Source organism: Hippopotamus amphibius, chromosome 3 (assembly GCF_030028045.1).
Source record: "Hippopotamus amphibius kiboko isolate mHipAmp2 chromosome 3, mHipAmp2.hap2, whole genome shotgun sequence".
Lineage (NCBI taxonomy): Eukaryota > Metazoa > Chordata > Mammalia > Artiodactyla > Hippopotamidae > Hippopotamus > Hippopotamus amphibius.
Window position 1 is genome coordinate 53,375,935 of NC_080188.1, and position 12,147 is coordinate 53,388,081.

General features: G+C 33.7%; 1 protein-coding gene across 15 annotated transcripts in view; it reads right to left on the bottom strand.

Moving 5' to 3' along the window:
- SEC31A (SEC31 homolog A, COPII coat complex component) overlaps positions 1–12,147 on the bottom strand; it is a 51,957-nt gene that overhangs the window by 19,940 nt on the left and 19,870 nt on the right. For 8 of the 15 annotated variants that reach the window (XM_057725981.1, XM_057725980.1, XM_057725979.1 and 5 more), the window contains 7 exons: positions 10,232–10,307; positions 9,476–9,654; positions 8,135–8,261; positions 7,065–7,210; positions 5,649–5,822; positions 3,241–3,417; positions 19–145 (listed from right to left, as the gene is read on the bottom strand). In XM_057725981.1, the coding sequence (XP_057581964.1) occupies positions 19–145; positions 3,241–3,417; positions 5,649–5,822; positions 7,065–7,210; positions 8,135–8,261; positions 9,476–9,654; positions 10,232–10,307 (1,006 nt within the window). Of the gene's footprint in view, positions 1–18; positions 146–825; positions 919–3,240; positions 3,418–5,648; positions 5,823–7,064; positions 7,211–8,134; positions 8,262–9,475; positions 9,655–10,231; positions 10,308–12,147 lie in introns of all 15 variants that reach the window. The other 7 variants (XM_057725977.1, XM_057725970.1, XM_057725975.1 and 4 more) reach the window with 1 other exon arrangement.

Here is a 12,147-nt window from a genome sequence, read left to right on the forward strand (position 1 = left end):
CAGGGTCACACTACTTACGCTGTGGCTGTGGATAAGGTGGCACCTGGGTGTGCATATGACCTGGAGATGTGGGAAGCTGAGCTGCGGCAACATTTGGATTAACATTCCCATGCATTACGAAGCCTGGAGGTGGAGGATTTTCTCCCTAGAAAATGAGAATATGGTAAAAAGGAGGCTTACATTTGGAACCAAGAATCTTACCAGATGGATTTATAATCTCTAAATGGAATTAAAAAAGAAAAAAGAACTTTGTGTAAAAAAATTGCATTTTGTGCATACTATCTTCTTCAGAACACATTTTCTGAGCAATACACTCTGTGTGATTTAAGGATTAGACAGGTCCAAAGTAAAAATAGCAGTGAACGGCAAGAGATGCTAACAGCCTCATAAAATAGTATCTATGATATTTATAATAAGTCACTAGAATTTTCCATCTCTACTAAATTCCTCTGCAACTAATGCTTTGGAAATATAAGTATAACTGCCACAAGGGAATTTTTCCTTCTCTGCAATGCTCAAAAAAAATAAAATAAAAAAGGGAAGAAAAAGAAAAGAAAAAGTCTCCAGTGAAATCAGATTTAAACCATTGATAGAACCTGGGTTGATGTTTTTCTAGTTCAAGTCAATTTAGAACTGCAAAAGAAGAGGAGAGTGAGAAGAAAATAATTGTGCTAAACACTGCTTCTTGCATCCTAAAAGCACTAAAATGCAATAAGCAGACAGACAGATGGGGGGAGGGGAACTTAAGGGAGGGGGGTAGAGGATATATAACTATATATTTAGGTGAGCAGAATTCTGCTCAAAGAGGAATAATGAAGGATATACCTGTGTATCAGAGGGAGAGGCTGCAGGTGGATGGCTGGGAAGGGCGGTAGGAGTTTTGTTACTCCAGGTAGTGACAGTGGGGGCAATTCTAACCTGAATTGAACAAAGAAATACCAATCACAGAACATAAAAAACGAAAATGTTAAAAGAAGAAAAAAAAACCCAAAAGGCATTAGTAGCCAGATGCAAAGCAAGAAATAAGAGCAGCAAGGTAGCATACATTAGTCAGGCAATTGCTTTCAAAGGTAGCTGGGATTCCAAAAGAAAAACACACATTCACAACAGAACAGGTGGAGGAGGCAGCAGAAAAATCAATACGAAAACTAAATCAAAGCACAAAGAACAAGGTCGCTCAAGTGTCAAGAGTAAGTGGGACAAGGTAAGTTCTGTAAGTAGGAAAGAAAGAAGACATTCGGAGCGGGGGCGGGGGAGGTAATTGAGTAAAAAAGTGATTTTTGAAGCACTAACTGTATTCATGCTACTATTAGATCTGTAAACATACTGCCATAAGCTCCCTTTCCCGGATTTGATTAGAGCCACAAAAATCATGTTAGTTCTGTATGAGGCTTAGAATATACAATCAGAGAATATTAAAGATCATCCAATCTAATCCCCACCCTTTACCACTGAGAAAACCAAGGCCCAGAGAAATGAAGGGGCTGGCCGAGGTCCAAACAACTTGTTGGTAATGGAGCTAGGACTGATTCTAGATCTGCTGATTCCCAGGGCAGTGTTTGCTAGACTACACCATGTTGCTTACCCCGGAGTCCAGAGGTTTTCAAAAAGAAATTTTTAAAGCCATCAAAATATTTTTTGTCAGGTAAATCTTTGCAGAAACTCTATCATATAAACAATTAATAGCAAAGATGTGCTGGTCACAGTAGGAACAGAACTTCTATTGAGCTGGCTTCCCTTTCATCCCTTTACTCCTGTGTGTAAACATGCCTTTAAAACCACAAGCCACTGTCCTCATTCAGCATATCATAAACTTTACTCAATAAAATCACTGCTTAATTTATGACTGAATTTGTCTTCCTTTTCTTAAAGTATGAGACTGCTAAGTCAAAGTATAACAAAAGTCTTTTAAGGTTTTCACATTTTCCCATAAAGACAGATAAACCCAAGGACATAAGGAATAAATATTCCCTTCTCCCGATGTAGAGAATGCCTTACTTCAGTGCCCTGAGGCAGCAAGGTCAACTCTAGGTGCTTAGTTTAGGAGTTCTAATCCTGTTAACAATAACTAGCCATGCTGACAAATTCAAGCTCTATGTCTTAAGACTCTGGTTAGTTGCTTGATTTCTCCACCTCTCAGTTTCCCAGCCATCACCTGATTTGCCCTACCTGTGTCACAGACTTTCTAAGTCCAGCAACAGGAGTAGGGAAGAATTTAATGTTTTGTTTACTAATATACCCTCAACACGGAGAATAAAGACAGGCCCTTAAATTCGTATTTGTCAAATGAATGAAAAAACAAAACAGAGAGTTAGTATAGTTATAATTATAATCAAGTGTAATCTATCCTGATTAAGAACTAATCAAAAGCATAATTGACAAATGAGCACGAATCTTTTTTTTTTTTTTAGTTTTTCCTGGTTTTATGCTTACTTTTGCTACAACAAAATATAAAAATGACCCCATTAATTCTATCAGCAATTTGTTCTACTTTAAAATGGCCAGAGTACCTACTTTGTTATCAATCAAGACTATTACTTACAAAAATACACTTTTTATTTAAGAACATGAAAGTTATCTGCTGGTCTGGAAATAAAAGTTTCTACATGAAACAGTAAAAGACAATAAGAGGCCACATTTTATGCCACTAACCATTAGGTAATTTTAATTTAATAAAGTACTTAGTTAATAAAAAGTATTTAATCATCTTTACATTCCCCATGACCTATATATAACTTCATAAACTTTTGGCCACTCACTTTTCTCTAATACACAAGTTGTCCAAAAAAACGTCTGCATTCTGGATACTCTTTTTTGTGCTGATACAGAAGACATAGTTAAAACCACACTAATCACTCAGAAGATAATACTTAAAAACATGTAAAAAAATTAACCAAATCACCCACAAAACTGTTCCCACTACTTTACTTACAGTTTGTTAGATGAATCAAACTGTAAAAATTCTAAGAACAGATGTACATGTGCATAAGTTTGAATGATGGAGAAATAAAAAGAAATCTCCCTAGAGAGCTTAATTTTACCTAATTTGTAAATTATTTGACTACATTAAAAGGATAATTTTAAAAAGCAGATCATAAATGCTACTTTCAAGAACAGAAAAACTATAACCATTAAAATAATATGTTGCCTAGCTTTATCACACAACTCTTACCCAAAAAACGAAAACCAACAATTTGAAATATGTAAATATCCCTACTTCATCTGGACTATATCACTCACGTGGGGATAATATTGTTGAGCTGGAACTCTTGGCATCTGTGTGTGGCCAGCAACTGGTCCAGGCCTGCCCTTGGGCAGCTGCTGCCTCTTGTAAGGAATTTTAGGTGACTCCTGTTGTCCTGGTGCTGGATCTCCTTGTGCTCTACAAAGTCTGTCACGAAGCTGCACAATATTTGTCTATAAGAAGCAATGGAAGAAAGCAAAGCAAACTGTTAAGAGTTCACTCAACCATACATGACAGCATGTTGATCTTCTTAAAGTAAGCTTGATCATTCATATGATTTTTATTCATATACAATAGACCCTGGCACATTAGGGTTTGATACGAAGATTTCTAATACTCAAGACTCACACCAAAAGTCCATTATATATAGCGCAACCTGTAATTTAACTGAGGCAGGGATCTGAATTATGCCCACCACATGATAGTATGCAAGATCAATGTCATTATCATCACTGCTCTTTTGTTGTTTTTCTTACAGTTGAGTAATACTCATGAATCACAAAAGCAGTTGAACAAATACAACTTTGTTTCTCTGTAGGGAAAAAAGGCTCCAAAAGAGAATCAACTAGTAAAGACAGTGATGGAAGAAAATGGTGATCTATGAAAGAGATGAAAATTAATAAAAAAAGAGATGCTTGAAATAAAAGAGAAAGATGTCAAACTTAGGGTAGCTCACACAGATCTACAATTATATAGATCTATAGTGACTATGAGTTGACCATATACATGTTCTAGTTATTAACAAACAACAACAAAAAAGCAATGTGTTAAAATGTTCCAGTAAGAATTCATTTAATATCTATAAAAATTATACATTTCTCAAAAACTGGTACAAGAGTATAAAGCAATTATATTCCAATTAAAAAAATATACATTTCTATAAATTCATTAAAGGTTTAAAGACATCATTTAAACTTTGTAGGTATACTTAGGTAAACTTGCCTTTTATGGAGGGGAACTATATACTATAATGATATCACAAAGTCTCAGGAAATATTCCCCCAGAAAATACTAAGGGTACACTAAGATATATAGGAGGAAGTAACAATCAAAATTATAATTTTTGCATAAAGAAATGTTCTTTAAAATTCCGAAGAAGAGCGTGAAGAAAATGTATAGAAAAATGTACGTGATTATAAACAGTATTAAAAATAAAGTTTAATTCTCAGGCTGGAAGATCTACAGGTCTTACAGTACACTAGTCTTAAGATAAAGGGTCTTACACCTCAATATAATAATGAGACTTTATTAAGTAAAAAATCCTATAAAACTATTATACCAAAGTCATTATAAAGATAAAGACTTAGTTTCTATTCTACTTAATATTTTCATTAACAATTTAGAAAGACGTGAGCTGGATCCTACATGTAAGTGTATATAAAACCAACTAGAGAGTCATACCTCCACAGTCCTGGAACACAGATGTAAGTATTTTTACTCAATGAAATTACTCAATGAAATTTATTGATAATTCCCTAGAACAGACAAAATACTGAAAACAATTAACTAAAAAACTGCATCAAAGACAGAATAGGGTTTAGAATAAAAAGTATAGAGATAAGAAAATGCTCAAAATTAAGCTCTAGCAGTAACACAATGCAGACAGAAATATCCTACTTGCGGAAAATCTTCCTCACTCCCCATCCCAGCTTCTGCCCATGCTCTACTATTGGGTTTAGATTTCCATCTTCTGTGCTCCCACTACCTCTATCATTGTCCTTATCACTGTGGAATCCCATGCATACTTCTGTTGTCATTTAGAGTTTGGAAACTCCCTCAGGGAAAGGATCTTGGCAATCTTATTCATCACTACATATTCAGTCACTTATTGAATTGAAACAAATATCATGAAAAAGCCTGAGTTTTACTGCACACCAAATAAGGGCACTAAATTGGGAATGTAATGTAGTTCTCCCTGCCTTGAATACTTTAAAAATATACTCACAGACAGCATCAGACTGAAACGGCATACAGAAAGAATGACTTTGTTAATACCTGGGGTGTCATTTGTGGGGATTTTAAAATCACAACCCCAATTTGTTTGATTACGTATTAACATTTATAGCTTTTCAAGCTCTGAAGATACCTACAAAGAATCTTGTGGACAGAATCAGCATTTGGTTTAAGAAACAAAAAGCTGGTACTTTTCCTATTTATTCCCCTCAAATACTATGCCCTTCAGTACAAAGGGAAGAGCATTCTATTCCTCTCTGACACAGCCTGGATACACTTAAAATTATCCTTGAACACTTGTCAATAATATTCGCCTATAGTTAGGTGACAGAAATTCAACTGCTCCAAATCATTCCACCTACCAGTATATTTATATTTCATACTAAGTGCTATCTTACTGAATTCACCTTACTCATACATTAAAAGAAGAAAAATGGCCAGTTCGAATTACCTGGTTGGTGTTATCAGGAAGAAAAGCCAAGGCTGCAGCAATACTGCCCTGGGCTGCCAACAAATTGGCATATTGACTCATCTTCTCAGCCAAAAGAACTCCTACAGCATTTGTGTCCATGGCTTGGGTGAGTTGTACAGCTTTTCGCAGGATGACAACTTTCTCAATCAGATCCTAAATGCAAAAAAGAAAGAAGAGTAAAGGAGAAACAGACAATGATATCAAGATGTGTACTGAGAAGAAGCAGAAAGAGATAAGGAGTTACTAAGATTTCCAAAGCCTACCAAAAGTACAGTACTATTATTACCAATATTAAAAAGGTCTGGAAGAGCTGACCACCATTTAGGTAACTGAAAAAGCAAAGAGGAAGGTCTTCTACTCATGGTTAAAGCACAGATTACCATCTTCTCCCAAACATCCTTAAACTGCCAGATACTTGCCTCCTGAGCTAAAACAGGCTACACAAAGTGAACATGACAGGCTGATGTTTGAAGGCAGAAACTGGGTTCCAGCAGGTATAAGAAGAAATACTACGCTATATATAAGAATAGTACTACTATGAGGTGACCTCCAAACAGGCTTAGTATTTCAACTCAAAGTTTCTCATATTGCTCTTCAATACCTACTCTTTCAACACCAGAGAGCTACGCTGCAGGTATAAAGTACAAGAATATCCCATCTGCCCTTCGTAAATACACTAATCCAGAAGTGTGAAACAAGTATGTTTTCTCTCAGAAAAACTTTGAAGGGAAAACCTTGATTCCTACAAGACTTTTGGTTTCAGTAGTGATTTTTAAAGCAACAACCCTACTGAGAAAATTGCTTTGCAGAGACAAAAAGAAATATTAGACTGAAATTTCTTGAGACACTGCTGACTAAATGCTCAAGGAAAAAAAAATCTAAATAATATTGTTACTCAGCGCCTGAGAATAGTCCCCACATTTTTTACTTCCTCTGTTGCCCGTGTATTAGTGCTACATGGGATTCCATTACCTCTTACTTCCATTTTCCCCGAACCATGAAGACTGTTTATCACTACTGGGGATTCCTCCCATTCCTTACCCCATATTATTTCTTTGCCCAAGGCAGACAGGATCACTGGAGGCAGAGAAAGGAGCGTGAGGAAAAGAGGTAAACTCTGTTTTCATGCTCTTGCCACCTACTTCCCTCAATAACTACCATATCACAACTTTGCTCTCACAAACAGTTGCATTCCCATTTTACTATCCCATCATCTCAAACTCTGCCTCTCCAAATGTAGCAATAAATACACATAATTATCCAGTAAAAGAACTTCTAAAACATAATTAAGTAGGGTGAAAGCAGTGAACTCCTGGAACAAATCAATCTCTAGACTATAAGTTGGGTGAAAGACAATATTAGAAAGGAAGCACCTTTTGCTTCAAAGATACTAACCTGAAGGGACAAAGGATTGCTTCCATCTTGAGCTTTAGTCCAACATGCAACTAGTTTCTCTACATTCCCTGCACAAATATAGCAAAGACATGCCTGAGTCTGCAGGAGGCTATCACCTTCACTTTCAAGCCTGGTTCCCAAAAGATCTATAGATCAAGAGGAAAACAAATAAGATTATACATAATGCAATCTGTGTATGAGGTCATGAGCAGCCCAAAAATATTTTCAGAGGTGTGGATCAAGCTTCATAACCAATGAGTAGCAGGCAGAAATAAAATCACTGTCATGTAAATGTTCAGTAAATATTTATTTGTTAAATGAGCGGAAGTGTGTGACAAACTGTATATAATAAGCAATTTCACAAGATTCTATAGTTAGCTGTAGAATGGATTCCTATTCATTATATTAGAAAAAATTAAAAGTGGGAACAATACTTGAACAGAAAATCCTAATGAACATTTAATTGCATTTTATCATGTCAGATGCTTTTGTAAGCAGTGGACTAAAATATGGTACAATTGGACTAAACATCAATGATAACTAGGACTACTCATTTATGATAATAAAGTTAATATCTTACAATTTTTATATTCTCATAATACTCTCAAGGTTGTTCATTTTTTTACTAGCAGCCTAAAGCTTCTGTTCTTGTATATAATGAATATTATTCCTTAGTCATCAGTTCAGTTATGGCCTTTAATGGTAATTTCTACTCAAATGTTAATAATTATTAATTTTATCAAGCTAACATTTATTGAGAGCTATGTGCCATTTTACATACAAATAGACTAAAACTTGGAAATTAATTTTTCCAAGGTCATATGACTAGTAAGTGTCAAAAGCAAGAGTCTCAGTTTGGTCTGCCTGAAACAAAAATCATTACATAATGTCATTAAAAAAAATGACTAATAGGTATGGAGAAGCAACATAATAATTCTGGAAAAGCATTCAAATGAGAACTTTGTTTTCTTATCTGGTTTACAAAAATTTCTAAATAAAATCTTTCATTAATTTCATTTACAATATACCATGTCATATACGTAATATAAAAATAAAGCTCATTTTCTTACCACAAAGGGCGGAAAATTCCTCTGGTTTAGCATAAGTCAATACTGCAACTAAAGCCTCTCTCCAATTTTTAAGATCACAAGACTCAACAATGTCTTTCCAGTTCTTCATCACCACTGCAGTAATTAGCTTGGGAAAGGAAAACAAAGGGAGAATTAAAAGCCTTTGGTATATTAATAAAAATTAACTCTGGTTAATCAATCATATCTTTCAAAACTACTATTCACAGTATTTCATGCAAAATTAAAGTAGAAGCAAAGTGAAGTATATCCTTAAACCAACTGACATAAAAGATATTATTTTCCTCAAAAAAAAAAATCATACTAACATATCTTATAAAATGCTGAGAAGGAAAAGTAAAGGATGTTACCAAAACATTTAATAGGAAGACATGACTTGGTCTGATGGATCAGAAAAAGCTTTCTGAACATACAGACATTTAAGATATGAAGTCAGAATTAATCTCATCAAGAAGGAAAAAACATTCCTGGCCAAGGGAACACTAGGGGCAAAGTCCTGGGAGAGAAAGGCACAAGGAGTGAAAGGAACTGAAAGGCAGCCAGTGTGGCTAAAAGATAACAGGGGAGGAAGTGACACATGACAAGGCTGGGGAGACTGACAGCGACCAAAGCTGATGGGACTGAACACTGTGACAACTTTTATGGGAAGAAATTTAATATCATCAAATGGGGGCTTAAAAATGTATAGACCCTCTGCACCAGAAATTCCCTTCCTAGGACTAAAGCCTCATCAAACAATTAGAAATTCACAAATGTTTAGGCACAACAAGAATGTTTACCTCTATCTTAACTATATTAGAAAAATATTAGAAAATACCTAAACATCCCAAAATAAGGGAAATAATATATCCCTACTATAGAATATTATAGAGCAATTAAAATTTTTTGTAAGAATCTTTAATGATAAGGGAAAATGATTAAATATAAGTGACAATATCTATACATAAAACCACAAACATATATACCTGTATAATCCTGATTCTGTTTTTAAAAATTCTACAAATACATAGAAAGAGATAAAAAGGATATGTACCAATCTGATAGAAGAGTTAGGGGGTATTAAAATTTTTATCTTTAATATTTTCTATGTTCTAACTTTTCTACAATAAAAATATGAAAGGCATTTTTCATTAAAAAAATATATATAAACAACAAAAACTGGGATAATCATACCAAGATATCAACAATAACTATTTCTGGGTCAAGGAATTACAGGTGGGTTTTTTGGTTCTTTACTGTTTTCTGCATCTCAATTATCTATAATAAGAGTGCTTTGCTTTTATAAACAAATGCTATTATTTATTTATTTTTAAAATAACATACCCTGGTAATTTTGCTTTGGGATTTTGCAAAGTACTTTTTCTGGGTTCGAGCCAAGAGTTCTTGTCCACCTGCTATGGCCAATATAATGGCATCAGCCATGCGGTTATCATGTAAACAAAGGTCAACAGCACTCTCAAAGTTACCTGTCAGCAAAGCCTGAGTAATTAAACCATCAATATCTGCAATAAAGAAATAACACACCCAAGTTAAATAAAGTTTTTTGTTATAAGACAAAACCACTACACCTATGAATTTTTACATATACACACAATGGAGAACACAACGCTGATTTCTGACTACTACTTGTGGATTAATTTCTAACACAAACTGTTGATATCTACGGAAATACACTGAGATGCACGTAAATAAAATCAGTAAAATAACATCTTTTCCAGATTGCTTCAACTGTAATAACAAAGATCATTTAGTTTCTATGACATAGGTTTCAGACCATACCATCATTTTTTTTTTTTTTTTTGGCACACGGGCTTAGTTGCTCCGCGGCATGTGGGATCTTCCTGGAGCTGGGATCGAACCCGTGACCTCTGCATTAGCAGGCGGATTCTTAACCACTGCGCCACCTAGGAAGCCCCATACCATCATTTTTAAGGTACTGATTAGAGGTACTAAATGATAACCAAGTTCTTCTTTTCAACCCTCTACCACCTGTGATGAAATGTTTCTAACTTAAACTCAGGGATTGTTTGCTTTCAAATGGTTAAAAAAAATTAGAAATCAAAACAAACAGATTCTTACCCCCACTGATGGAGATGCTGAATGTTCCTCCAGCTAATGGTAGAAATTCAGATTCTTGTTCTTCCTCTTTAATGCGCTAAAGAGATGAAAAGGGAAGCAATTTAGCCAGATAAAACTGAAATAATTTACCAGCAAAACAAAATTTAAATATGATTATTCACTTACTGACTAGATGACATGCCAAGTTATTCCAGAAAAGTTCTCAGATCCAAGTTTACACTGAGATCTATGACTTCCTTAAGTATTAACTCATTACACAATCATAAATAAAATCCAAAGTCATCAGAAATAATGTTAAACAAACTTAAGTGTACATATCCATAATGCTAGCTCAGAAGATATTTAAGCTGGAGAATCTTTGTTTTCTTAGATACCTCAATCAAGAGTAGCTTGATACACAAAATACGTTTTAAATTGTACTATATTTAGATCTTAAAACAATCTTACCTTCACACACCGAAAAATTTCTGCCCAATAGGTGTAGTTATAAGTTTTTTGGTTTTAATTGACTTAGTTGTGAAAAAAGAAAACTACCTGGCATCCTTATATAAATGCAATATACACAGATAATTTATGAATATACTCAAATTCGATTAGAGATTTTGTGTTCTCTTAAATTAGTCATACCTGGAACAGCAGGTTGGTCTGATAAAAATATATACAGTTCTGTTACAAATTTCTGAAATTACTTGTAAGACTGAGTAAAAATAAGTTCAATACTTTCTTTCTTTAGAAGAAAAGAAATGTAATGGAGGCATACTGCTGGCAAATACTTTAAATGCCTTCTCTTCTATGCATAAAAATTCAAAAGAAGACAAAAAATGTATCAGAAATTACAGAGAAATTAAAAGAAAAAACACATCTGTCTTACATGGGATAAAATATCTATCTTCTGTGCTCATGTTACCTACACATCTGAATGTTAGTGCCTAGAATTCAAAGCTAGGAACATTTTTGAACTGGATAATTTTAGTGTAGAGCACAGCACAGCATCATTTGTTAATAATGCTTAATTAGTTAATATTGACTACTACAGGAGAATAACTATAACCTTAATTCTCTCCCCCAACAAAAGAGAAGCCTTTTAGAATTTAAAATACGAAATAAAAAAAATTTTTAATTTAAGTTATTCATACTGGGGAATAAATCAGATACTGATCTGATTATACTCACTAACAAATTTACCAAAAAACCTTTTCTTTCTTTCAACAACTTTTCAAATTTGCTTTCAAAAAACAACTAATAAATCTTTATATATGGACTTCTGAAATATACATAAAGCCAAAAAATGCACAATTTATTATATGCTGGGTATCTTTAATGTGTAAGGTCCTGTTTTATTTTATATAATAATAGCATCATCAAGATAAAGAGGAAGACATTACCACCTTAAACAACATTTTTTCAAATATTCTGAAAGCACACATTAATGATTACTGTTCTGTTAAATATATATTCACCTATTAATTCATGAGTGTATTTACAAATACTCCTCTATTTGATAATACATAGTTAGTCCAGTTATATACAAATGAAAGTACGTTTCTTTAATGTATCCTACAATTTTGTGTAGGTATTCCCAAAATTAGTTCAAATTTTTAGTAAGATTTTACCCATATCCTTTATTCTTGAGTTAAATAAATGCTAGAAGACCCATTTCTAAGGAAAATATTTTTAATAATCATCTTGTAATAGTCTAAATTTACTGAGGAATTATTTTTATAACCTAGTAAAAGGTTGTAAGAAACTTTACATCCCCATATCACAAAGAACAATGAAAAAGTTAAATATGAGATGAGAAGCAAGAGCTTGTTGATTTTCTAAGTTAGAAAGCAGGAAAAGTAAATTATAGAATTATTTATTAGTGGTTTAAAAAAAACCCAGAAAATTAAAAGGAAAAAAAAAATTAATGATAC